Here is a 26,110-nt window from a genome sequence, read left to right on the forward strand (position 1 = left end):
CATGGGTATTAGGGTTTACATGAATTATAACCCTAATCCTCCATACTATATAAAAAGGTCTTTGGCACATGAAATGGCACTAGTGTGTGAGTAAACAAGAGTGGGCCGATTTCTAGTGTGATTACTATTCTCTCAAGTTTTCCAAGGTGTTTTGGTGATTTGTGATCCCACTTGAGGCATCCACATTATTGGTGCTAGGCTCTTGAAGCTCCAAGTAATCAACCACAAGAAAAGGTATGTCATCCCACTAAGTTTTATATTACAAGTTCCCCATGGTATGTTAGTTAGGATGAGAACCTTGGAAAAATCATATTTGCATGTATAATAGAGAAAACATAGATCCAAGGTTTCTAGGGTTGCATGTACACCATAGGAGTGTTAGAATGCTCAAAACCCATCAATTTGTCACCCCAGACCTGTCGGTCCAGCTGTAGCTAATAGTTTAGGTGCGGGATTGTCAGTCCCGTATAGATCTACACACAATTGTCACGCTCTCCCTACGAGAGATTGTGGTTATAATTCAGGACTTTTAGTGGTACTCTAGTGGGTACGATGAAGTAGTGGCTCACAATCCTGTATTAATAAGTTTACGTATAGTGTAATGAAATCTCTTTTTCTTGTAACTGTATGTATTATCCTTTCATAGTGTTTATGTAGTGTAAAAATAATTATACCTTTAAATAATTATTTTTCGTATTGTATATCGACTTGGTAAAAATAGAGTGTATATCCGATAAACTATGTCTATTATAGATTATAAAAATGTCTCGTTGAGATATTGAATACTTTGTATACTATTATCAATTTACCCTGATAATAAAGTGAAATGAAATAATTATATATGTTTGATTATATAACTATACCCTTTTTGCTCAACATGTTACAAAAGGGTTAAAGTTTAATTGTAATCAACTTTATACCCATATGTATATTTATATTTTATAAAAATATAAATGTAACGGTTTGTATATTAACACAATTTTTCTCGTGTTATACTTGTATTCCCCCCTAAAACATATAAAAATCGTGAAAACTTTAGGGGTATGAACTCACCTCAAGTGTGCGTTCTTGGTTGAATAATAAGTGATAGCGATGATATATATATATATATATATATATATATATATATATATATATATATATATGTATGTATGTATGTATGTATGTATGTATGTATATTAGATAAACTAACCATTTGAATGTTAAATAATACTAATTTCTGTAAGGTTACTTACAAGCTATGAAGGAGTTTCCTGGGAAATGGTTTGAATGTGTTCTTGGGAAGTTTGAACATACACTGGAATGATTCTTGAAGATATGAAGATTGTTTATAAGTTTTGAGAGCAAATGGGAAGGATTTCGAAGATGTAAATGAGAAATGGGACCTTGATTTCAGTTTAACATATAAATATAGGGTAAGAATGAGGTGTCATGTGCATTGAAAAGTGTAATTTATCCTCTTGAATTGTGTGCCACCGTTTAAAAGTGGTGTTTTCGGCCTATCCTAACCGAAATCACAAGATTTCGGTCTAATAGTTCCAACTGAGAAGTGTAGTATTTGGTCTAAAGTGTTTTCGGCCAAGAGGTTTTCGGTCCGAAGGTGGGACCTCGGCCTCGCACGTTTTCGATCTAGATGGGGATTTCGGTCTAAGAGGGTTCTCGGTGGGGAGGGATTTCGGTTCTTAAATGGATCAAAGGTGTTTTTGGTTTGGGTGGGATTTTCATTCCTAAAACCGAAAACCACAAAAGCAAATATTAATTTTCCTTATTAATTTATACTATTTAAATTATTTGACTTATATTTAACATAATTGACTTGCCTTGACTTTGGTTTGAATTGTTTGACTTTTATTGACCCGAAATAACCGGTTGTTACATTATCCCTCCGTTAGAGGAAATTTCGTCACGAAATTATTTCTAAGGTAAGTACTCATGAACTAGGGAAAAGGTGTGGTTACTTTTGTTGCATCTGGTCTTCCCGTTCCCAAGTGAATTCAGGTCCCCGCTTGGCATTCCAGCAGACCTTCACTATTGGTATACGACTTTGTTTCGTTCTCTTGATTTACATGTCCATGATTTCCACAGGCTCTTCTACAAAGTGTAGACTCTCGTTTATCTCGATTTCATCAAGTGGGATAACAAGAGTCTCGTCGGACAGACACTTCTTTAGATTATACACGTGAAAAGTAGGGTGTATGTTGCTGAGTTCTTGTGGTAGTTTGAGTTTGTAAGCTACTGTGCCGATTCTAGCGAGGATCTCGAATGGTCCGATGTACCTTGGATTTAGTTTTCCATGTTTTCCAAATCGTATTATTCCTTTCCAGGGTGAGCCCTTTAACAGGACGCGGTCACCAACCTAGAACTCCAAGGGCTTTCGTCTTTTGTAAAACCCTAAATCGCTATGTATCAATCGGATTTCACTATGATGGTGCGGAATCCCAATCAAGTGAATGATGCAAGATATAATATGGAATAATAACACGATGATTAACCTTCAATGCACACTATATTCAAGATAGTCTGGTACATAAAATTCTTGATTACACACGGTTCTCTCTTGTTTCTCTCTAGATCACGTTCTTGGCTTATGGCAGCCCCCAAAAACGTCTCTCACACATTAGAAGGCTTAAATAACATATATATACCTAGACCTAATAACCAAGGCCCAACCCAAAACCCAAACAAAACAACATTAATCCTTACCAAAATCACATGTAATTTTGGTGCAAACAACACCAAAACATGGTGTTTTAGGTCCTAAACCGAGAACTCTAATAGCTTATGAAAAGAAAAGTATAAACCACAATTTATGACCTAACAATATTCCCCTTGGTTTATAGCTTTCTTTTCACTTAGTATAAACCATAATTTAGTCCTAACAATCTCCCCCTTGGTTTATAGCTTTCTTTTCTCTTAATCTTCCTTTGATCTTGACTTCAGCTTTAATCTTCGATTTCTTCACAACTTCAAGATGAACATATGAATTTCTGCATGAATGACTTCATCTTGAACAGTTGAACTTCCTTCAAAGATTTGAACTTGAACGCACATTGGGTGTAGAGGCTTCTTGTAAAGGTTCTTGAAAATCAGCACTTTCAGCTTTGAAAAACTTCAGAGATAATAACAGAGAGACCGATTCTTCTGGATCACTTCAGCAAATTCATAGATATCAGCAAATTGATTGAGGAGGCTTCAATGCAATCTGTCACATAAATTCAAGTACAACTTTACCTTTCTTCTGGGGTTCAAAGATTGAATGTTGAAAAATAATCTTCACTTCCAGTTCCTTCGAATGAGTGTTCTTTGTCGATCACAGATGCGTCTTGAAAGTAACCATGAATAAAAAGTCCTTGTGGATCACAGAATCATAAAGACCCTTCTCACCACAGTTGTTTAAGCACCCAAACTTGGCTCAGAAGGAGACTACTCGCAGTATCTGTGTGAACTCGGAGGAACGCACTACGATTTTTTGAGTATCGGAGAACTACTCATGGCCTTTTTGAAGTTAGCCCCTGTATATCCTAGATCAAAGATCTCAAATATAGTTTTTCAAGTTAAACAGGTTAACTTGGTCCTTGGCGAGACGTTTAGCGATAATCATGCCTTGCGAGGTGCATCGCCCTGGTGCCATGGCATTTCTATAGTTTCAGACTTTTAATTCCTTAAATACGACAGTTCTTAGAAAGATATTGCCTAACTGACAATTTGTACAGTTTCAATCCTTCAATTCCTTGTGAAAATAGAGTGAAGTGTAATGACCATCAACTCCTTTTCACGTTTCTTCTACTTGCTCAGAAAATTCGATACAGGCTCTTTGAGTCTCTTCTTCCTTTGAATTCTCCTTGAGTCTCTTCTTCCTTTCAAATTTGCGTTTTAAGACAAATGAAATTTTGAGATAAAAACAAAAATAAAAATAAACTTAGCACACAATAAAACAACTAAGAATAAAAATAAAATTAAAATACGCTCAAAACAATGTTTTTGGATTTTTTGTTTTTTCTGAAAAAAGAAATAAAAACATAAATAGACATATTTTTGGATTTTTTAAATTTTATGATTTTTTGTTTAATTTTTTTAATTCTCCCCCTAAATTTGTGCATAGAGGAAAAATATGAACAAATTTAACAAAAACAAAAATAATAACTAAATTTAAAACTTTTTGGGATCAAAGTTGTCAACCAATTCAATATCGTTTATCAGCACACACCTACATGTTTAGCTTTGGTCAATCACCAATATTGTGGTCCACTTAAGCACAAAAAATATTGACAAGTTGGACAGATTATAAATGACAAGACATTGTCATTATATTCCTAAATAATATTCCAAAATAGACCATTTTGCTGACGACGACCAAGGATATTGTTGTCCACTTAAATTCAGCAGCGAGATCTACAGACGACCTTTAATCATGAACCAATTCAATTTTAAGCTCACTAGAATGTGTTCCCCAGTTCACGACATACCCTAGCAATCAAGGAATTCCAAAGAGCTCTTTACTTTAGGTGAGTGCTCAATTATTTGAGAGAGAAGATAGATATAGAGATGCATATGTTGTGCCCCAGGTCGGATCTCTTCCAATCACGCAGAGGGGACATATGACTAACACAGGTAGTGGGATAGAGAGATAGAAAGGCGCATATGTTGTGTCCCAGGTCGGATCTTCCGATCACGTAGAGGGGACAACATATGACTGACATAGATAGATAGAGAGAAGCATAGATAGAGATGTATAGAAATAGAGGTGCATATGTTGCGTCCCAGGTCGGATATTTCAATCACACAAAGGGGGCAACATATGACTGATAGAGAGGATAAGAAAGAAAAACAATTTCACACCGACCTACTTTATCAGAACCCCCAGTCACCCTATCAGCACCAGAATTAAGGACATAATTCCGTACGTCGAAGAAGTGTTGAGCCACAGTTCTAGATGATAAGTAACTTTAATGTATCTCGTAGGCTCCCTTGTTTATCTCACTGCTCAATCTATCCAAGCGTCGTATGGTCAGTCCAATTGTAACTATTTAAGTCCAGATGAGTTAACATTGTCAAGTCCTTTCATTGTTAACTGTGTCTAGTCCTTCTATTTTGAATCCTTTGTGCCTACCAGCACATTGAACACAGAGTTTAACAATTCAGCTTCAGTGTATTAAACGAATTTCAGATTGCCCTTTAACACCAAACTTCATATCACTTTCCAAAAACACTTATGAAAGAATATATATATATATATATATATATATATATATATATATATATATATATATATATATATATATATTTAATTTTATAATTTTTTTGAATTGTTTTTTTTATTTCTCCCCCTTAATTTGTGCATGGGGAAGAAACAAAATAAAATAAATGCGCAAATTTTAAAAAAATTGTCTTCAAAACGAGTCATTTTAAGAAAAACTCAAAAGTATCGAGAAGAAAACTCAAACCATAATTCAACAATTTAAGTTGCATCCAGATGATCTGAGAACAGCACGCAGATGCAGCAACATGTTCAGCCTCAGCTGTGTTTCAATTCCGGAACGAAGTTAAGATATTCAATATTCATCACGCCATTAAATGAGATCCCCATTTGTGATCCTTTCCTTCTTCCTTCCCGCAAAGGATACATACTCTCAATGAAGATTCTGAATGTCGTACAAATGAGAGAAGTCTCCTATCATGTGCGTGGAACGGCCACTATCAACAAACCGAAGTCTGATGATATTCCTCCATAGCTGCTCCAGCACAGAGTGCGGGATTAGTTGGTCTTTGGAACCTAGTCCATTTTGAAACTAGGTTGACCTTTATCATCTAGACAAGGTACTCTCTCCCATGACATATCCTGTTTGTCACACATAGAAGATGAAGAAAAGTTAGAATCATTAGATGATTTGGGAGTGTGAACCTCTGGTACCCATCTGTAGTTGGGTTTAACCCATTTCTTGTTTGATCGGATGGATGCCTCAAGACTTGCTTTAGAACTTGAAACCGACTGCCGAGATTACTTCGACATAACTGATCTTGGTCTAACAGAACCATCTCTTGAATTTGGCTACTTGTCATACATTCCATTCTTGTCCTTGGGAGATTGATTCTTGCCCTTCTTATCATTCCAGTCACCATTGTGTGAACGTGATGAGGTCCGTAGTGGAATGCGCTGAGAGGCAGACCCAGGACATAGTGCAGGAGTATCAGGAGCGATAGGCCACACTAGAGGCGAGGATGCGGGTCACCGAGCGCCAGCTACCCAGACTCCAGGGCGCTTCTACCTCGTCGTCAGCACCACCAGATACCTCCCGACGTGAGTAGGACCCATCCTACTCACCACTGCTACTGATAGGACTCTCTTTTCTTTTTACTTTATGTATGTAGGACTGACCCTATGATTAAGTGATTACACTACTCGCAGGGTCGTTATGCTGGAAGATTTTTATTCTGTATGTACTGTAGACCTTTCAAAGGTAAATTTTCATGCATTTATGTACTAAGAATTTATCATTAATGAAACTGTTATGTGTTTTATTTGTGATGTTGTTATCTGCTATGTTCTCTCTTTTCATTTATATTTGATATAATAAAGTTCAATTATATGTACAATCGAACCACCGTAACCGTTAGAAACAAATGGATTCATAAACTCATCGCCATTCCTGTCTCATAGCAGGAAATGCCGAGGAGATATATTCGTAAAAACATTACAGCACCACCACCGTAACCGTTGTGGAGAGACCGGTCATTATAAAAGGAACTGTCCCAAGGCAAACAACCGAAATGCAGGAGGATCAAATAGGGTCCTAGCTATGGGACAAGGAGAGGCGGTGCAGGATTCGGCGTAGTCACTGGTACGTTTCCCCTCAATAACATCTATGCATGCATTTTATTTGATAGTGGGGCTGAACGGAGTTTTGTGAGTCATAAATTCAAACACTTACTAAATCAAAACCCCCCAAAAGTTAAGTAAAACCTTCATGGTGGAAATGGCTAATGGGAAAACTAAAACAACAAACGACATTTTCATAGGGTGCACGTTAACATTAAATAATCACTTGTTTCAAATCAACTTGATGCCGATTAATATTAGAAGTTTTGATGTGATCATCGGTATGGATTGGTTAATCCCCCACCATGCCGATATTATGTGCCACGAGAAGGCCATTCGCCTTCACCTACCCACCAACGAAACACTAATTATCTATGGCGATAAACCCGGTGCAAACCTTCGTCTTATCTCGTGCATCAAGGCACAAAAGTGTCTGCATAAAAAGAATCATGCCTTTCTAGCCCACGTAGTGGACAAACAGAAAGAGGAAAAGAACATCAAGGACATTCCGGAGGTGTGCGAATTTCCATACGTACTTCCGGAAGACCTCCCAGGACTACCCCCTGATCGACAGGTCGAATTTCGAATTGAGCTAGTACCGGGAGCCACGCCAATTTCCAAGTCGTCGTATAGACTATCCCCTACAGAAATGCAAGAGCTATCTAGACAATTGAGCGAACTGCTAGCCAAGGGATTCATAAGACCGAGCTTCTCACCCTGGGGAGCTCTAGTTCTGTTTGTCAAGAAGAAAGATGGTTCCTTCCGCATGTGTATTGATTACCGTGAACTCAACAAGCTCACTGTCAAAAATCGATACCCACTTCCTAGGATCGACGATCTATTTGATCAGTTACAAGGAGCCAGCTACTTCTCGAAAATAGATCTGAGATCCGGATACCATCAACTGCGAGTCCGAGAAGAAGATGTCCCCAAAACTTCCTTCCGAACTCGCTACGGGCACTATGAATTTGTGGTCATGCTCTTCGGTCTAACGAAGGCACCCGCAACATTTATGGACCTAATGAACCGAGTCTGTTGACCCTTCCTCGACAACTTTGTAATTGTCTTCATCGATGATATACTCGTTTATTTTCGGAGTAAGGAAGAACACAGCCAACATCTACGGCATGTTCCGGAGACCCTAAGGGGGGAAAAGCTATACGTGAAATTCTCCAAATGCGAGTTCTGGATTCGCAGGGTGGATTTCTTGGGACATGTAGTCAGTGAAGAAGGAATACATGTAGACCCTTCCAAGATCAACGCTATTGAGGGTTGGGCAACCTCGAGAACACCAACGGAGATCAGGCAATTCTTGGGCCTTGCTGGTTATTACAGGAGGTTCATTCAGAATTTCTCCAAGATCGCCAAGCCCCTCACCACTCTAACCCAGAAAGGCGTACCCTTCAACTGGGATGCAAAACAGGAAGCTGTTTTTCAGACCCTAAAACAAGCCCTCTGCAGTACCCCGGTGTTGTCTCTGCCAGAGGGAACGGAAGATTTCATGGTGTATTGCGACGCTTCGAATCAATGGTTAGGCTGCGTGCTTATGCAGCGCGGGAAAGTGATAGCTTACGCATCCAGGAAACTGAAAACTCATGAAGTGAACTATACCACCCATGATCTTGAGCTGGGAGCTGTTGTCTTCGCTCTAAAAATTTGGAGGCACTACCTCAACGGGACGAAGTGCACCATTTTCACAGACCACAAAAGCCTCCAGCACATTCTAAACCAAAAGGAACTAAACATGAGGCAGCGGCGATGGGTCGAGCTGCCGAATCACTACAAATGCGAGATCTGGTACCATTCGGGCAAGGCTAAAGTGGTGGCCGATGCCCTAATCCGAAAAGAATACTCGGGCCGCAGGGTAAGAACACTAACGATGACCATCCATTCCCACTTGTCTTCACAAATCAAGGAGGCTCAAATGGAAGCCTTGAAGCCGGAGAACGTAAGCATTACGTAGGATGGACAAGAATCTCACACTTAAAGAGGACGGTGCATATTACCTCATGGAACGGATTTGGACCCCAAAATTTGGAGGGTTCAGAGACGTAGTCATGAATGAAGCACAAAAGACACGATACTCCGTCCATCTGGGTTCCGACAAAATGTGCTTGGATATCAAACAGCATTATTGGTGGCCGAACATGAAAGCAGAGATTGCTACCTACATGAGCAAGTGTTTGACTTGCGCTAAGGTTAAGGTAGAATATCAGAAGCCCTCGGGTTTATTACAACAGCCAGTGATACCCAAGTGGAAATAGGAACGAATAACAATGGATTTTATAACCAAATTGCTTAAGTCGGCAGACAGACTGGATGCTATTTGGGTGATTGTCGATCGGTTGACTAAATTCGCCCATTTTTACTACCAATAAAGGAAACGTATAAAATGGAGAGACTAACACGGATCTACATAAAGGGGGTGGTGAGACTACATGGAGTACTGATATCTATTATCTCTGACAGAGATAGTAGGTTTACCTCTCGATTTTGGCATTCACTACAAAAGTCGTCGGGAACTCAGCTCGATATGAGCACCGCCTACCATCCCCATATCGATGGACAGAGTGAGAGGACTATTCAAACATTGGAGGACATGTTAAGGGCCTTTGTGATAGATTTCGGAAAGACTTGGGATGCCCACTTTCCACTGGTGGAATTCTCATACAACAATAACTATCACACAAATATCAAAGTTGCTCCTTTTGAGGCCCTTTATGGACGAAAATGCCGATCACCTCTTTGTTGGGCTGAGGTAGGAGATACCCAACTGGCAAAGGGACAGGTACCAAACAACACTCTGACAGGACCCGAGATCACCCGGGAAACAACTGAGAAAATCGTCCAGATCAAAGCACGGCTCCAGGCATCTCGAGACCGACAGAAGAGCTACGCAGACCAAAGGCAAAAGCCTCTTGAATTTCAAGTAGGAGATCGCGTGCTGCTAAAGTCTCTCCCTGGAAAGGGATGATACGATTCGAAAGGCGAGGAAAGTTAAATCCACGATACATCAGACCATTCGAGATCCTTGCCAGGATCGGTCCGGTGGCCTATAAACTACAGCTACCATCGGAGCATAGCAATGTACACCCTGTCTTTCACGTGTCAAACCTGAAGAAATGCCTATCGGACGAAACCCTCATTGTTCCACTTGACGAGATTGAGGTGAATGAAAATCTCATGTTAGTTGAGGAACCAGTTGAAATCATGGATAGAGAAGTGAAACGTATGAAACAAAGCCGCATTCCGATTGTGAAGCTTCGATGGAGTGTCAAACGCGGACCTGAATTCACATGGGAACGCAAGGATCAAATGATGCAAAAATACCCCCATCTCTTCTATAGTTCTTAATAATTACTTTCTAAAGAATTTCGGGACGAAATTCCCTCTAATGGGGGGATGATGTCACAACTAGCAAATTAGGGTTATGATCTCTATCCTTGCACAAGATAACTTCTCCGTGTAACCTTGTACCCCTACGTTTAGTATAAATCAAACTTCAATGTTATTTAAGTTTGTACATCCAAAAATTATGATTCAAGGCGAAACCACTTTGTGTGAACCCAAAACTCGACCCAATAAGCCAAAATTTATCATTTTGGGCCTTAGCCCAAGCTTTCTCAGCCCAATCCCCTATTTGGGCCTAGACTCTCTTATTGGGCCCTAATGGGCCGATAACCTCTCAAATTGGTCCTTTTGGGCCGAAAGCTCTCTTTTGGGCTCTAATGGGCCGAAAACCTCAATTAGACTCTATTTTCGGCCGAAAGTCGTCCTTTGGGCCCTATTGGGCATAAAACCTTATGTTTAGCATTAATGGGTCGCATTTCATTATTGGACCTTCTAATGGGCCGAAAATCCTCTAATGGGCCCTTATGGGCCAAAAGCTTTCACATGGAGCCTTATTGGGCCGAAGACCATTCTTTAGGCCCTAATGGGCCAAAAATCTCTATTGGGCCCTCTCACTAAACCAAAAATTGTTTTGGGCCAATTTCACACCTTTTGGGCCTATTATTGGACCGAAACCCTTCTTGGGCCCGGACCAAGCCCAAAAACTCGTATAAACCGAAAATCCTTAATGGGCCTAAGGTGTTTTCGGCTATTCTTGAAAAACCAAAGCCATTTCCTTTCTTCCCTCCTATGTCCAATCGGTTTTTAATAAATAAAAAAAAGAGAAAGAAATGGAGGTTAATGCAAGTGAAACCTAATTTATACACAACAAATATCAAAGCTATTATATTCCATGCATCTAGGAAGCAAGATTATCCAACATGTAACTAGGCACTAATCTCTTCTCTCTCTCTCTTCCTCTTAATCGGCCGAAGCCTCACTCTTCCTCACCATTTTCATTTTAAAATTCATTCTCACTTCTCATTTCCTCTCAACTCTCAAGAAATTCCTCATCTCATTCTCTCTAAAAATCGTGGGTTTGTGTGTGTGTTTTCAAGAAGTTTTCTTCAAGATTCATAACTTGGTAAGACCCTATCAAACTTAAGATGTTTTATTTACATATTCTACTAAGATCATTCCTCAAACAACTCCATTTTCGTGTTTATGCTTCCTAGAACCACCTTGACTTCGAAAGCTCCCTCAAGAAAACAAGCTAGAACCGAAAACCTTCTCCATCTTCCTCTACAACTCGAAAAAGCCCCCAAGGTGAACTTCATACCCATTATTTTCAAGTTTTTCTTCTTTTGGGGGAGGATACAAGTCTTGTCTTGTGTAGAATCTTTGTATACTTGCTTGCATGTATATGTTTTATGTGTTTATGTGTGTTGAAATGTTGTAATCTCATGCTAAAAGTCCATGAACTCGTGATTTGTACAAGTCTCAAGTTGTTAGAAACAAGTTATCTTGTGTGGTACTTGTTAGTTGTTATGTTAAAAATGTTTTCTTTAATGTGTGATAAAAATCACCATAATATAAAGGAAAATGTTAAAACAAATTTTTGGTCATGAAAGCTTGAAACATGGAAAAATATGGAAATTTACACTTATAATGGTAAATTTGTGAATATATAAAATTTTACCTCAACATTTGTAAACATGGGTTACTTGTGAGAAATTTTTGGTAAACTGGGTCACTTATGACCATTTTGGTAAAAATGGGCTATTTTTTACAACAATGGTAAAAATGGGCTATTTTTGACAATTATGGTAAAAATGGGCTATTTTTGACAATTATGGTAAAAATGGGCTATTTTCGCCAATTATGGTAAAATTGTGCTATTTGTGACAATTGCAGTAAAAATGGACTATTTATGACAAAAGTAGTAAAAATGGGACAAACTCACTTTTCCACAAAAATTTGTGTGTCATAAGTTTTCTGTTCATAATAGCTTATAAACACTCCTAGTAAATTGTGTAAACTTATGACAGGAATTATTGTGTGCCATAAACCGCAGTTATAAAACTTACCTTAAGAACATCATATACATTATTCTATAAATTCGTGTAAATATTGTTGAGGCTCTTGTGAGACATTCCTTCACCGTACCTACTTAGCGTACATCGTAAGTCCTGTAGCTATAGCCAGAGTCTCCTGGAGGGAGAGCGAGGTAATTGTGTATAGATCTATACGGGTTTGACACCCCCACACCTGAGCTGTTCGCTACAGCTAGACGGGCCAGTCTAGGGTGACAAGTATCTTTAGAAACCGACGCCTGAAGAACGTCAAGACAGGCGCGTTAGTCATATTAGTATGGTTATAACGACTCACATAGAATAACAACATTAATTGAATTTGCAAAGAATACGCACTCTACTAGTTTTATAAAATGCACAACTATGTTTCGTCTATTTTGTAAACTAATTTCACCACTCTGGTCTTAGGGTTTTAAGACCACAACTTTTCGTATAATAGAAAATATGGGATTTTCTGAGAACACTCTCTATACAATTTCAAACAAGGAAAACAAAAGAACATGCATGCAATTATACATGGTTTGAAACGAGACTCACAACTCTTTTATACACAGAAAATATTGGATTTTCTGGAAGTTTATAAACTATTACAAAGTTTTCTTATAAATATGCTTATGAACTCACCAACATTCTATGTTGACGCTTTTCAAAACGACTTGTATTCTCAGGGATTCAGTAAGCAGGTTTTGTAGCTATAGATTTTTGGATAATTGGTGTATTTTTGAAATATTATACATTGTGTTATTTTGGATGTAATTTCATGAACAAACTCAAAGTTGTAAATAATGCATGTTGGTATCTGAATATATGATGTTTGGTTGCTATGTCTCATTTATAATCAACTGTTATGATATTACAAGATGAAGTCACCCGCCCCCGGACGTTTCCGCCGTCCCGGTTCGGAGGTGTGACATCTGCTGATTTGTCTTCTTCATCCTCCTCAAACTATGAAAACATGGCTCCGTGGGTCAGATTTCTCATCTCTTCATCATCCGAGCCAGAAGACCATATCTGATATTTGCCTTTATCCTCATCTTCTCCTCTCGCGCCAATGACATCCCTTTCGACTTTGCCCTCACTTCTTTTAACCGCTCAGAATAGTATGCCTCATCCTTAACCCTACTCTTCCTTTCCTCATTCTTTTTCAGCATGCAGTCATTAGCCATGTGATTTGCACCATGACAGCTCTATTTCCGAATCTCCCTTCAGCTTTTTCTCCAGTTTCGAATCTTCAACTTTAACCTCCTTCTTCTAGAACTTATTCTCATCACCAGCTTTCCCAAAGTTACTTCCTCTCATTTCACCAACTTTCGACTTTCCAGAAAATGGCTTTTTATAAAACTTCTTTACTCTGTTGGTAGAGTAAAAAGCTACCGCTTCATCATCGGAGTTAACAATAAGATCTTCGTCTTTAGAGCTTTCCTTCTCAGTAACTTCCATCTCACCTACTCTTCCCTTAACTTTCGAAACCAACGCCAATGGACCTCCTAGATTGATTTTTGACTCTTCGGCTATTTTGTTTACTTCAGTTTCATGAGATTTTAGCAAATTGTAAAGATCATTAAGAGTCAAAAAATCGAAGGTTTGTTGTGTCTTCAACATTAAGCTCACATTCCTCCATTCCTTGCGTAGCCCCATTATGAAAGTAAGGTTGTATTCCATGGTAGATCTGGTAATTCCATACCGATTACACTGGTAGATAAGCTCGTTCAGACGATCATAGTATAATTCGATCGATTCACCATCTTTTTGCATAAACTCCCTTAATTCAATCAGACACTGCTTGACTGAACTGATTTTGGTCTTCTCACTCCCTTGATACTTTTCCTTCAGTGTATTCCAGATTTGTTTTGATGTTTTGCAATTTCGAACATAGCTATACACCACAGGATGAAGAGCACCACGAAGCTCTCTCATGCATCTTTTCTCATTCTTCTGTAGCCTTTTAGATTGTCCAGTAACACTTTGAGTTGATGAAGAAGTACCAATACTTTGAACAGACGAAGGTGGATGAACATCATCAGTAATGCACTTCCATAGCTCTTCATCGAGTCCATTCAAGTAATCCTCCATTCGATCAACCCATTGATCATAATACTCTGGAATAAGCATAGGAATCTTAGTTGAAGATCCTAGCAAATGTGAGAATGAAGTCATTGTGTTCATGTTGAAGTTTGCCATTGATGTACATACAGATTTTAGAGAAAAGCTTCAAAAACTTGAAAATTCACGGATGAATTTATCATAAAACACTAATCTATCACTCGATTAAACAACCTAATCGCATAATCAAATCACAACTGAAGATCTAAGAAGATTTTCAGAATCAAAAGAGCGGAAACTTTTGAATCTAAAATGAGACTCAAAATACTTTTGACACAAACGAAAATTAGATCATTGCAGAATGAATCCTGCTCTGATACCAATTGTAGTTGCAAATCAATTGAGCGTAAACAATACAAGTTAAACAATCAAAGTAGAACACACGATGTAAATAATGTCTGTTTGGCTCAATTAGCTTTCAAGTGAGTACCGAGTGAATAGACAAAAATACAACGAAGTTCTTATCTAATTCTAGTACCGTTCACCTATTTATAGGGAACATGAAAGCAAACAAAAAATACAAGGGACTAAATGCACTAGACTTCGAACTCTAAAATGCCCTTGTAATAAATTTACAAACTAACGAAGCTATCAACAGAATTCGACACCTCACAACTAAATTCGACCTCTACAAGCTAAATTGTTGTTTTAAACGATTCGTCAGGTAATGTGATTCTTCCAGATGATTGTTGATTAGGATTCGTGAGAATCGACTGGGCGGGGTATGGAATGGTATATTGTGTTATAAATATCTTCGTTAGAGTATATATCCATAGTGTTTGGTAATAGTTGGTTTTGTAGGTTTATTGATTATGGATTATTATCATAATAACATTGTGGGATTTAAAACCATATGTATCTCACCAGGTTTTCCAACCTAACCCACTCAATTTATATGCATCACAAGTAATGGTGTTAAGGCTGCTAAAAATTGAATATGATGTTGAATGATTAAAGAAAAGACTTGCAATAGTGGTTCATGACCGTTAGATTTTTATGCTTTAACTTATATTGTGTATTGATTATGTCATCTTTAGGATTTTGATATTTTGAAACAATCAATTGTACTCAAAATGTTTTAATATACTAAGATTTTCCGCAAACAAATATATTATTATTTTTAAAGCATAAAAGAAAAGCTTTTTTTTGTTCAGGAAAATAGGGGATGGCACATCTTTCTCCTTTCGTTATTATTAAATTAGGTGATAGCCATGGTTGGGAAGAGAGAAATCTTAAAAAATATCGATGAATCTATGTAAGATTTAAATAGTAACACACGATATGCAACAACTCAATAAAGAAAGAAAGATATAATTACTCGTGATTTTGCTTCCTCCAAGTTTTTTGCTTAATTTATAATCCATGCGGATTCCTAACGTATATTACAAAAAATAAAAAACTTAAAATGGCAACAGCGATTTGGTGGTGAATTGGCGAAAAGAGGTGGCTCTGGCAACCACCATAGCCGGTCACATGCTTAAAAAGTTATAAAAAAAAAAAAGGGTTGAATCCGCCATGTTGGCTAGTTTTCAGGACTTTTTCATAATTAAAAAAAAATGAAACTAAAACATAAATTGAAACAAAATTCTATGACCTACTAGAGATTTTCTTTTAAACTATTAATAAGAGATAGAACTAAACTTAAGTTGTCATGAACAAACTTTTGTTTACAAGGACAAGGGGAATTTGTTTTGTCAATAACTGTAAATATTATAAGTCAAGGGACAAAGTTGGATACAACATACATCGATGATACATTAAAACTTAAAACACTACCAACAATAGCTCCAAACTTCACCTTGGCGCAGAGTAGAGACCCCGAAAGTCATCGACGACAAGGATCGATCTCAAAAAACCGAAGATGGTAAAATTTCATCTGTTCTTTTTCAATTAGCTGATGTTTTAAGCGATTCATCTATTTTGAACCCTAATTCATCATATTATCCACACTTGCTGTTGATAAATTCAATCCCAATACCTGTAACTCCAGTCACATATGTATACCTACATAGGTGTGCGTCGCTTGTTTGCTTCCGCTGTTCCTGATCCCGATCGTAAACCTATTGCCAGTCATATTCGATATCCTCATGGTATGAATTCGATATTTTAATTTTAGTTACTCGTATATCGCGTTTCATGTTCAATTCACCGAATTGAATTCAAATCAAACTTTTATTTGTTTTCAGGCAAGAGTATATAGGATTCTAGGGTGGGAATATCAGAAACCAGAACGTGCTCCAGCAGCATGTCCTTATAAACCTGTTGCTAACAAGACCAACGAAAACGTAAGTACCCAGATTATTTTTCGGTTTGATATTTAGGGATTTTGTGCCTTTTAACTGATAATATATATAAAGAATGTATGTAGAGGATCTTAGGTATAGAATTCTTCATTCAAGTTTGATATTAAGGGATTCATGGAACCATTTCTGAGATCTGGATTATTGTAACTACTTAGATACAAGGTTAATAGAAATCTCAGCTAAAGATTTACACATATTTTGGAATTTTGGGTAGAAAGTATCAGAAATAGATAACATGGAAGCATGGGAAGAAGATTAAGGAAACAAAAAGGCATTGCTAGTTCTAAACATATATTTATTAAAAGCCTATTTTTGATCCTACAGATTGAAAAAGACATTTCTTCAGCACTTCCTTTTTATTTCTTTTGAACAGTAGAGTAAACTCTATGTAGCATTGTCATCAAAATACAAACAATTTGTATTGCTATAGTTGTGCAGAATTTTCAATGTTCAGTTTCTTGATAAGAAAAATAAAAAAATTGAAAATAGAATGCTGAAATTAGGCAGATTTATAAAAGTACAACACCTTAATAAGAAAAAGAAAATCAAAATACAATGTTATAATAGAAAAAAATGAAAGTAGGATACTATAGTTAAAAGAAAATATATTGCTATAAATCGTTCGTTGTGCATTAAGTCAAATACAAACACCAATATCTAGCTTTAATCAAATTATTTTTGTTATTTATCTACAAATAGTCTTCATTTTGTCTCATAAACTCCTAAGAACTGTTAAATAAATAAATAAATATATCATGTTCTTTTTGTGTTTTATTTTAACAGGCTGCAAAAGAGCATGACCCTATTGCTGCTGATGTCATTCATAAAGAATTGCCAGTAGATAATGGAAAACTTGATTGAAGTCAAGTTATTTGTGTATCAATCGCGTATCTAATGTTCTTTTAAGTTTCTTTGAAAATGCACTTTAATGCAAACCAAATTCTGTGTAATTGCTTTGACACTTTATGGATCATATATATGCGGATGGAATTTAAAAAATCTTTCAAATTTGCAAAAATTTGCAAGTTCTAATAAGTTATCAGAAACTGTGTAGGATGTTGTAATTTGTTAATGTAGATGATGGAATTAATTACAATTTTGGTCCTTAGTGTAAGTGAGTTTTAGCATTTTTGATCCCAAAAAGTTCTCATCAATTTTGGTTCCAAAAAGATTTTTTTGGAGGAAAGAAGCATGTTGAGAGTATAATTACATTTTTTTAGAAGTATAATTACATTTTGTTAGAAGTATAAATACATATTTATAACTTCTATAGAAGTATAAGTATGCAATTTTATGTTTTTAGAAGTTTAATTACAATTTTTTTTTCATATAAACATGTTTTTGATTGATATACTGATTCGTAAAAATCTAAAAGTAATCATTATTTCAAAAAATGTACTTATATTTAAAAAAAATGTAAATTTGCATATTTATATTTCTAAAAAACGTATTATAAGATCTTCAATTAAGACTTTTTTTTTTGTGTATAAGTACGTTTTTCCGAATACATCTAATATGAAAAAAAAAAAGTACTTAAGGTAAAAACGTAAAAGATTTATAAACATAACAGTTTTTTTGCAAACTTGATTTCATTGTAACCTACCTGTTATGTCATTACATTAGAAGGGAAAAAATAAAAAAATAAAAATTGTAACAAGAATGACAATTTGCTAAACTTAAAAACTTTAATGTCAAAAGCACTTTATGTAAAAGGATTAACAATAAAACTATTATTAATGATATTCAGTGTAGGGCTTGTTTTTAAACACGATGAGCTCTTTTCATTTGTGTAATTTGTTTTTAGTTTTACTAAGTATTTATTGATAAATTAAAATGGTCATGGTATAAAATGAAATTTTGAATACAAGTGATGTGTATTGAAACAAAAAAGGATGAGAAAGGAAACTAGTCAAACTACAAATCACTTAAACTGAGATGTCATTTAGCATGCTACCAATCATTTAGCAGTATATGATCTTGATTATCATAATAAAACAACCAAGTTTATTACAAAGAAACTAAAGACACTATGTAATTAGGTTACATCTGGCGCTTAAATTAAAAACCCAATCTTCTCAGACTTCACTTTTCTTTTGTTATTATCTTAATCTAAATCAAGATTCATGGTGGCATAAATTCGTCTAACTAATATAAAAATCATTGAAAACCCATGTTCATCAGAGTCTTGGGGCACACCATGATTAATCACATTGTAGGATTGTTAAATGAAAAACGGAAATTTCAAAGAAAAAGGTAAATTGATCTCGCTCATAGATTGATATTGAAACTTATAGAGTTTATGAGAATTGAGAGTTAATCTTTTTCATATATCAAAGTGATGAATGATACAAGTATATATATACAGAGATAAGCTACAGCAAAACTAAACCCACATACATAGGCACGTGAAGCACACATCCTGAATACCAGGACTAACATGACTAATTCCAGTGACTTAGTCCTATTGACTAATTGACTTCTTGATATAGCCGTTATTACCCCCCGGCAAGCTCAAGTGCAGGTCTGACTTGAAGCTTGTGTCGTAGTTGAGCAATTCGCTCTTTGTGCAACGGCTTGGTGAATATGTCTGCCCATTGGTCGACAGAGGATACGTTACAGATCTTGAGATTCCCGGAGTCCACTTGTTCTCTAACGAAATGAAAATCAAGAGTTATGTGCTTTGACCTGGTGCTAAGAATGGGATTTTTGCACATGAATGTGGCCCCAACATTATCACACAGTAAAATGGGAGGTTTAGGAAGCAAAACATGCAGGTCTCGTAATAGTTGTAGAATCCATAAGAGCTCAGCAGTCATGTAGGCAAGAGCTCTATATTCTGCTTCGGTGCTTGATCTGGCAACAACTCGTTGTTTTCTGGATGTCCAACTTATGAGATTAGGTCCATGGAAAACAACAAAGCCATATTGAGAGCGACTATCATCGGAGTCAGACAACCATCCAAAGTCTGAATAAGGTAGTAGACATTCTGTGTTGTGAGGTGTAAAGTGAAGACAATGATGCATTGTGCCATTCAGGTATCTTAAGATGCGCTTTACAGCCTGCCAGTGGAGGGTGGTTGGGGAATGCATGAATTGACAAACACGATTGACTGCATATGCATCATCGGGCCTAGTTATGGTAGCATATTGAAGGGATCCAACTACTTGTCTGTATAATTTTGGATCATGAAAAGGGTCACCAGAAAGTATAAGTTTGGTTGAAGGATCGGCTGGTGTGGAGACTGATTTTGAGTCTAGCATTTTGGTTTTGGTCAAAAGATCATGGATGTATTTTTGCTGGGAAAGAGTTAGGCCATGGGTTGATTTCGTGATTTGCACTCCAAGAAAGTAATGTAAATCACCTAGGTCTTTGAGAGCAAATGTGTGATGTAGATTGTTGATGATCTTTTGGATAAAGGGTGGATTATTTCCTGTAATAATCAAATCATCTACATAAACTAAAACATAGACAATGGCAATGTTAGATGTGTGAACAAATAAAGATGTGTCGGAATGGCAAGCTCGAAACCCATGGGTGACAAGATGGTTTTTGAGCTGATTGAACCAAGCTCTTGGAGCTTGCTTCAGTCCGTACAAGGCCTTATGAAGTTTGCAAACGGCATTAGGTTGTAATTTGTCTTCAAAGCCACGAGGTTGTTCCATATAAACCTCTTCGGATAGTACACCATTTAAGAAAGCATTATTAATGTCTAGTTGTCAGATATTCCAGCCATGAGAGAGAGCCACAAAGATGACTAAGCGAATGGTAGTTGGCTTGATGACTGGACTAAAGGTTTCAAAGAAGTCGACACCCTCTTCTTGGCTGAAACCTTTAGCGACAAGGCGGGCCTTGTAACGTTCAATGGTACCATCAGAATGGCGTTTGATCCTGAAAATCCATTTACATCCAACAATGTTAGCCTTAGGGGGACGTGGTACGAGAGACCAAGTCTTATTACGCATTAAAGCATCAAATTCACATCGCATTGCATTTAACCAAGCTGGGTTTTGAAGAGCTTGAGGGACATTACGGGGTTCAGTTGTGGGTGAAGGTGAAGTGGTATGGAGCAATGCTTTTGGTTTTAGAGAGTTGGTTCGGGCCCGAGTAACCATTTGATGTTGTGTGTTGGCAGCGGGACGGAAGAAATGAGGGGCAGTTTGTTTTGCTTGGGAACTGATGGTGGGTCGGCGATGGGAGGGAGTGGAAAAAGAGGGAAAGGATGAGGAAGAAGGTGTGCGAGTTGGGTGGGAAGAGGTGGGAGATGGTATGATGGGAGTAGTTGGTAAATGTAGAGCATGAGTAAGAATGGTGGTGTCGGATGGTACAGGTGGGAAAGTGGAGAAGGAGGAGGTAGGAGTGGGAGAAGCTATAGCATATGGAAAGATAGATTCATTAAAGATTACATGTCGTGAGATATAAATGCGTGAGGTTGGGCGATGGAAACAGAGGTAACCTTTGTGAGAGGCGCTATAGCCGATAAAAACACAAGGAAGAGAGCGAAACTCCATTTTGTGGGTAGTATAGGGTCGTAAAAACGGGTAACAGAGGCAATCAAAGGTGCGTAGGAAAGCATAGTCAGGAGTTTTGGTGTATAGTTTAGAGTATGGTGAGGTGTAATTGAGAGTGGGTGTGATGGTGCGATTGTGAAGATATGTGGCAGATTTGAAGGCATGTTCCCAAAAATCATGAGGAAGTGAGGATTAAGCAAGTAGAGACAATCCCTTTTCAACAATTATTCTGTTTCGACATTCTACAGCCCCATTTTGTTCAGAGGTGTAGGGACAGGTTAGGCGATGGTTGATGCCACAAGATTGGAGATAAGAAGATACCGAACGGTATTTACCACCCCAATCGGACTGAAAATTTTTGATTTCGCACCCAAATTGTGTTTTGATCATGGTTCGAAAAGTAACAAATGTTTGTAAAACTTGAGATTTTGCAGAGATGAAATAGATCCAAACAAATTTAGTAAAGTCATCAACAAACAAAACAAAGTATCGATTGCCATTTATGGAAAATGTGGGTGAAGGCCCCCATACATCAGAATATACTAATTCAAATGGTTGAGTACAAGAAATATGAGTAGAAGAAAAAGGAAGTTTATGACTTTTGCCTAATTGGCATGGTTCACAAACAGATGGTAAATTATTGCTGGAAGTAGGAAGATGAAAAGTAGAGATCAATCTTCGAAGAATAGCTTCATGTGGATGTGCAAGGCGATTGTGCCAGCCAGTCATGGAGGTTCGCACACCAGAGAGAGCCATTGTAGATGATGGTTTATTGATGTGTGTTGACAATCGATACAGACCATTATCAATGTGCCAGTGAATGAGAGGTTTTCCCTGAAATGTCTTAACAATGCAATGATTATGCCAAAATTCCATGTATACATTGTTGTCTCGTGTAAGTTGAGAAACACTGAGTAGGTTTTTGGTTAAACGAGGGACAACAAGAACTTTGGGTAAATGCAATGATAATAGAGAAGATGAACCAGAATGAGTAATAAGGAGGTTTGTACCATTTGAACTTGGAGTTTGTCGTCTCCAGCATAGGGTTCAGTAATTTGCAGCTTGCTCATATCAGGCGAGACGTGATCTGTTGCACCTGTATCAAAATACCAAGCAGGGTCCAAGACTGCGGATGGACTGGGTCCAGTAGTGAGGTAGGCTTGGCGTTGCTGCTGACGAGGATTGGGCTTTGTGGATGGGTAGTCAATTTGGCTGGATCGTTGCCAACAATTGATAGCCTCGTGACCAGGTTTATTGCAGAGTTGGCAGTGGGGTCTTCGACGACGGGAATCAGAGTCTCGGTAGTTGGATGAGTGTCCTGAGTGAGTTGTAGAGTGGCGAGAGTTTTGATTGCTGGTGCGAGAGACCTGATTAGCAGTAGGGAATGTTGATGTGGTGGAGGGAGGTGGGGTGGAGGCAAGATGGGTGACAACTTGTTTGATAAGATCATGTTCAAGTCTTGCTTCCTCCTGAAGGAGAAGGCCAACGAGAGTGTCAACGTTGCTGATGTCAGACTGCATTAAAAAGGCAGATGTAAAGGAGCTATAGGAGGAATCCAAGCCATGGAGAATGTCCCCAATTAGTTCTTCATCAGAGATGGGTGTGAGATTTTCGGCCAAGGAATTAGCAATCTGGCGTTTGCGTTCAAGGTAATCGAGCATGGATAAGGATCCTTTGGAGAGGGTCTGTAGTTGATGTCGCATTGTCATGCGGTGGGCACGAGTTTGAGCTTGAAACATGCGTTCTAGGGTTTGCCAGGCTTCATAAGAAGAAGGGGAGTGAGCCACAGATGCAAGACACCGCTCAGATAGGGTTGATTTGAGCCAGAGAAGGACGAATCTGTCTCGTTGCTTCCAGGTGGCAAATTCCAGATTTGGAGTGGGGGCAGGGGCAGCCTCTGTACTTTCAACTGCCGCAGCAGGAAGAGTGGCAGATGGAGGTTGGGGATCACGAATGAAGGAGTCTAGGTCAAAGCACTCCAGGGCAGAGATGATGGTGGTGAGCCACAGGGGGTAGTTGTGACGATCTAGCTTGATGCTGAGTGGAGGAATATGGAAGTTCATATGTGTGGAAGCCATGGTAGCAGCAGCAAGTAATTGTTGATTGGTGGTGTTGAGCGACATGGTGGTGGTCGCAGGAAGAACAATGGGAAAAAAGGAGGGAGAAAAAAATTAATATGAGCTACCAAAGCTCTGATACCATATAGAGTTTATGAGAATTGAGAGTTAATCTTTTTCATATATCAAAGTGATGAATGATACAAGTATATATATACAGAGATAAGCTACAGCAAAACTAAACCCACATACATAGGCACGTGAAGCACACATCCTGAATACCAGGACTAACATGACTAATTCCAGTGACTTAGTCCTATTGACTAATTGACTTCTTGATATAGCCGTTATTAAAACTTAAAAATTAGGGTTATTTTTCATGCTGTTATGACTTGAAGACAGGGCCGGTCTAGACGGTGGGCAACCCAGGCGACCGTTCAGGGCCCACGTCTCCAGGGGGCCCAAAAATTCTGGGCTATGTAGTGTATATATATATATATATATATATATATATATATATATATATATATATATATATATAATTAATACCTAAATGATTTTTAGGGCCTAAAGTTGATTCAAACTCAAACTATTTCAAAAGATAAACAATTTGGCTTAATTGTTATTGCTAATTGTACGCGTTTATAATGAAGAATAAATGATATTTTTTTTAATCTTTATTATATTTGTTTTTAAGGCCTCTTTTTCTTTTCGCCCCGGGCCCATATACGTTTGGGCCGACCCTGCTTGAAGAATCATGAAATTAGAGCTGATTTGAAGATCATTTGATCTTCCGTTTGAAGAACTACCATCTCATTTCCTTCTATGTTTGATGTTTGTCCATTTCATCACATCTCTTATTTTTCTATGTCGCCATCTCAATGTCAGATCATTTTTTCTTTATTCTCCCCTTTATCTCTCATTTTTTTTCAAAATTTTCCTAATAAATGTATAAAAATATATTTTACTAGTTTATAACCCGTGAGAACCACAATTATAAAATTAATTAAACTTTCATAGTAAAAACTTAAAATTAATAATCAATTATTTCAAATAAGTTATTTTAAATAAATTATTAATTAAAAGATATTTTTTTAGTTATATAAAATTATAATCGTTGATTTAAATAAATAAATGAAATTATATCACCTTATAATAAATATTTATTTTACTTTATTTTTTATTTTAATGTAATTAATTTAATGTAGTTAGAGTATGAAATTTAAAATTTGAAATTTGAAATGAAGAATCAATTATTAATTTCATGTAATTAGAATAAGAAATTTAAAATTTAAAATTTGAAATTTGAAATGAAGATTATTAATAGGTTGACATGTGACATGATAGATGACATCCTCTCTAATAAATGAATGTTTTTTTACCACTTGTCAAATTCTCAAGAGTTTTGCCACATGTAATTTTGTGGGAGTTTTAGAATTATTATTTTCCACTTGTCATTTTTTAGGAATTTTCATTTTTTAAAAATAAATTTCACAAAGTTTTAACGAGTTTTATAAGGAAAGAGACTCATTCTATTAATTTGATAATAAAGTCTCATAAATGCTCTAAAGAATTTTTGATTTCTTTTATAAATGTTCCAAAAGATGACATTATGTTATGTAAAAATATTATTTTATAATGTTTAATGTTTAAATATTGTTATTAAATTTTTATTTTTAATAAACCCGTATAGTACACGAGTCTCACACCTAGTATAATATTAATGATGGTTTCTAATATTTTGACACCTGTCAATAGGAGAATAAACTTATTCATTTATTAGAATAGGGAGATTTGTAAACAAAATTGCAAAAATTGTCCCAGTGGTTGACAAAAAAAAACTATGCTTTTGGTACAAATAGAAATAACTACACTGTATTATGGTAAAATTACCCGGTTATAGAAATGTAATCCAAAGAGAAATAACTACAATGCCTTAGTAAGAAAAAAATTGGAAGTATAGTGAAAGTAGGATGCTATAATAGGAAAATATACCTTTATTGATTAGAAAAAATATGTTGAAGGATCACAAGATGTTCAAATGCAAGACAAATTGCAATTGGAGTATTTAATTGGAAAGGATTAAATGCAAGAAAATAGCAACACACTTTTGTTAATTTATTACTATAGAATCATGCTTTTATTTATTCTTACTATTACAAAAAGTGTAACATAATATGGCAATGCCACCAAACACGTATCAATAACTGGGTAGAGTTTTGAAAGTACAATGCTCTAATAAGGGAAAAAAATTGGAAGTAAAATGTTTTAATGGGTAGATTTTTCAAAGTATAATGACATAAATCATCGAACTTTTATTCATTTCTGATATATGTTTGGACCTAGATAGCCCAATTAAAAATGGATTATTTGCCAAGGAGGTGGGCTTTACTAATTTGGGCTTTGGAGTGTGCTTGATTTCGTGGATTTGGGCTTGAAATGGGGTGGGCTGATTTGTTTTGGATACATGGAAGTTGTGACCACGTTTTTTTGGACTTGTTGGTGATCATGGAAGAAATTTGAACCAGTTCCTAGTCTTGTGTGTAGCATGGACGAAAATTGAAGAGTTTTTGGGAGTTTCTAGTAGTTATTGGCTAGTAGTTAATGAACTAGTTAAATAAAAGCTCTTAATGATGAGCCTTTTCACCTTTTCAACTCATGGTTCCTATCAACTATATATAGGGACAATTTTTCATGAATAAAACATGACTTCGAAGCTTGTTGCACTTTGCTCTCTTATTCACATAACATAGGTCTCTTATTTTGCTTTTGTTCTTAATGTGCTTTTGGTTTGTGTGTCAATAGGTCTTGGCATTCAACCTAGTTCTTGCTTCAATAGGTCTTGAGGTAAGAACTAACCCTATCCTCTTCTCTGCCCTCACAATCTCGTGTTCTACCT

The 26,110-nt window shown here is 36.9% G+C and overlaps 2 protein-coding genes across 2 annotated transcripts; one reads left to right on the plus strand and one right to left on the minus strand.

The window, feature by feature from the left end:
• The first annotated feature begins 16,092 nt into the window (after nt 1–16,092).
• Nucleotides 16,093–17,751, plus strand: LOC145156445 (uncharacterized). Its single transcript, XM_079075814.1, has 4 exons — nt 16,093–16,207; nt 16,356–16,433; nt 16,530–16,628; nt 17,430–17,751. Exons 1-4 carry the CDS (start codon nt 16,205–16,207, stop codon nt 17,505–17,507), a joined length of 258 nt encoding a protein of 85 aa, XP_078931940.1. The 5' UTR covers nt 16,093–16,204; the 3' UTR covers nt 17,508–17,751.
• Nucleotides 17,752–20,362: 2,611 nt separating this feature from the next.
• On the minus strand, nt 20,363–23,277 carry LOC145157606 (uncharacterized). The gene is made up of 3 exons (XM_079076632.1): nt 22,165–23,277; nt 21,760–21,988; nt 20,363–21,012 (listed from the first exon to the last, which is right to left on the minus strand). Exons 1-3 carry the CDS (start codon nt 23,275–23,277, stop codon nt 20,363–20,365), a joined length of 1,992 nt encoding a protein of 663 aa, XP_078932758.1.
• Between the last annotated feature and the right edge of the window lie 2,833 nt (nt 23,278–26,110).

The sequence above is a fragment of the Lactuca virosa genome, chromosome 2 (genome assembly GCF_052849685.1).
Source record: "Lactuca virosa cultivar CGN04683 chromosome 2, Lactuca_virosa_CGN04683_v6, whole genome shotgun sequence".
NCBI classification, from domain to species: domain Eukaryota; kingdom Viridiplantae; phylum Streptophyta; class Magnoliopsida; order Asterales; family Asteraceae; genus Lactuca; species Lactuca virosa.

Excerpts from the sequence above, each read along its gene's own strand:
- LOC145157606 (XM_079076632.1), bottom strand. The coding sequence starts at position 23,277 with ATGTCGCTCAACACCACCAATCAACAATTACTTGCTGCTGCTACCATG. Across the intron at positions 21,989-22,164 it reads ACAAACTCCAAGTTCAAATG|GGAAAACCTCTCATTCACTG; the intron begins GTACAAACCTCC and ends AAGACATTTCAG. Across the intron at positions 21,013-21,759 it reads TTGTGAACCATGCCAATTAG|CTTCTCCCACTCCTACCTCC; the intron begins GCAAAAGTCATA and ends CATATGCTATAG.
- LOC145156445 (XM_079075814.1), top strand. Across the intron at positions 16,434-16,529 it reads TCATATTCGATATCCTCATG|GCAAGAGTATATAGGATTCT; the intron begins GTATGAATTCGA and ends ATTTGTTTTCAG. Across the intron at positions 16,629-17,429 it reads CTAACAAGACCAACGAAAAC|GCTGCAAAAGAGCATGACCC; the intron begins GTAAGTACCCAG and ends TTATTTTAACAG.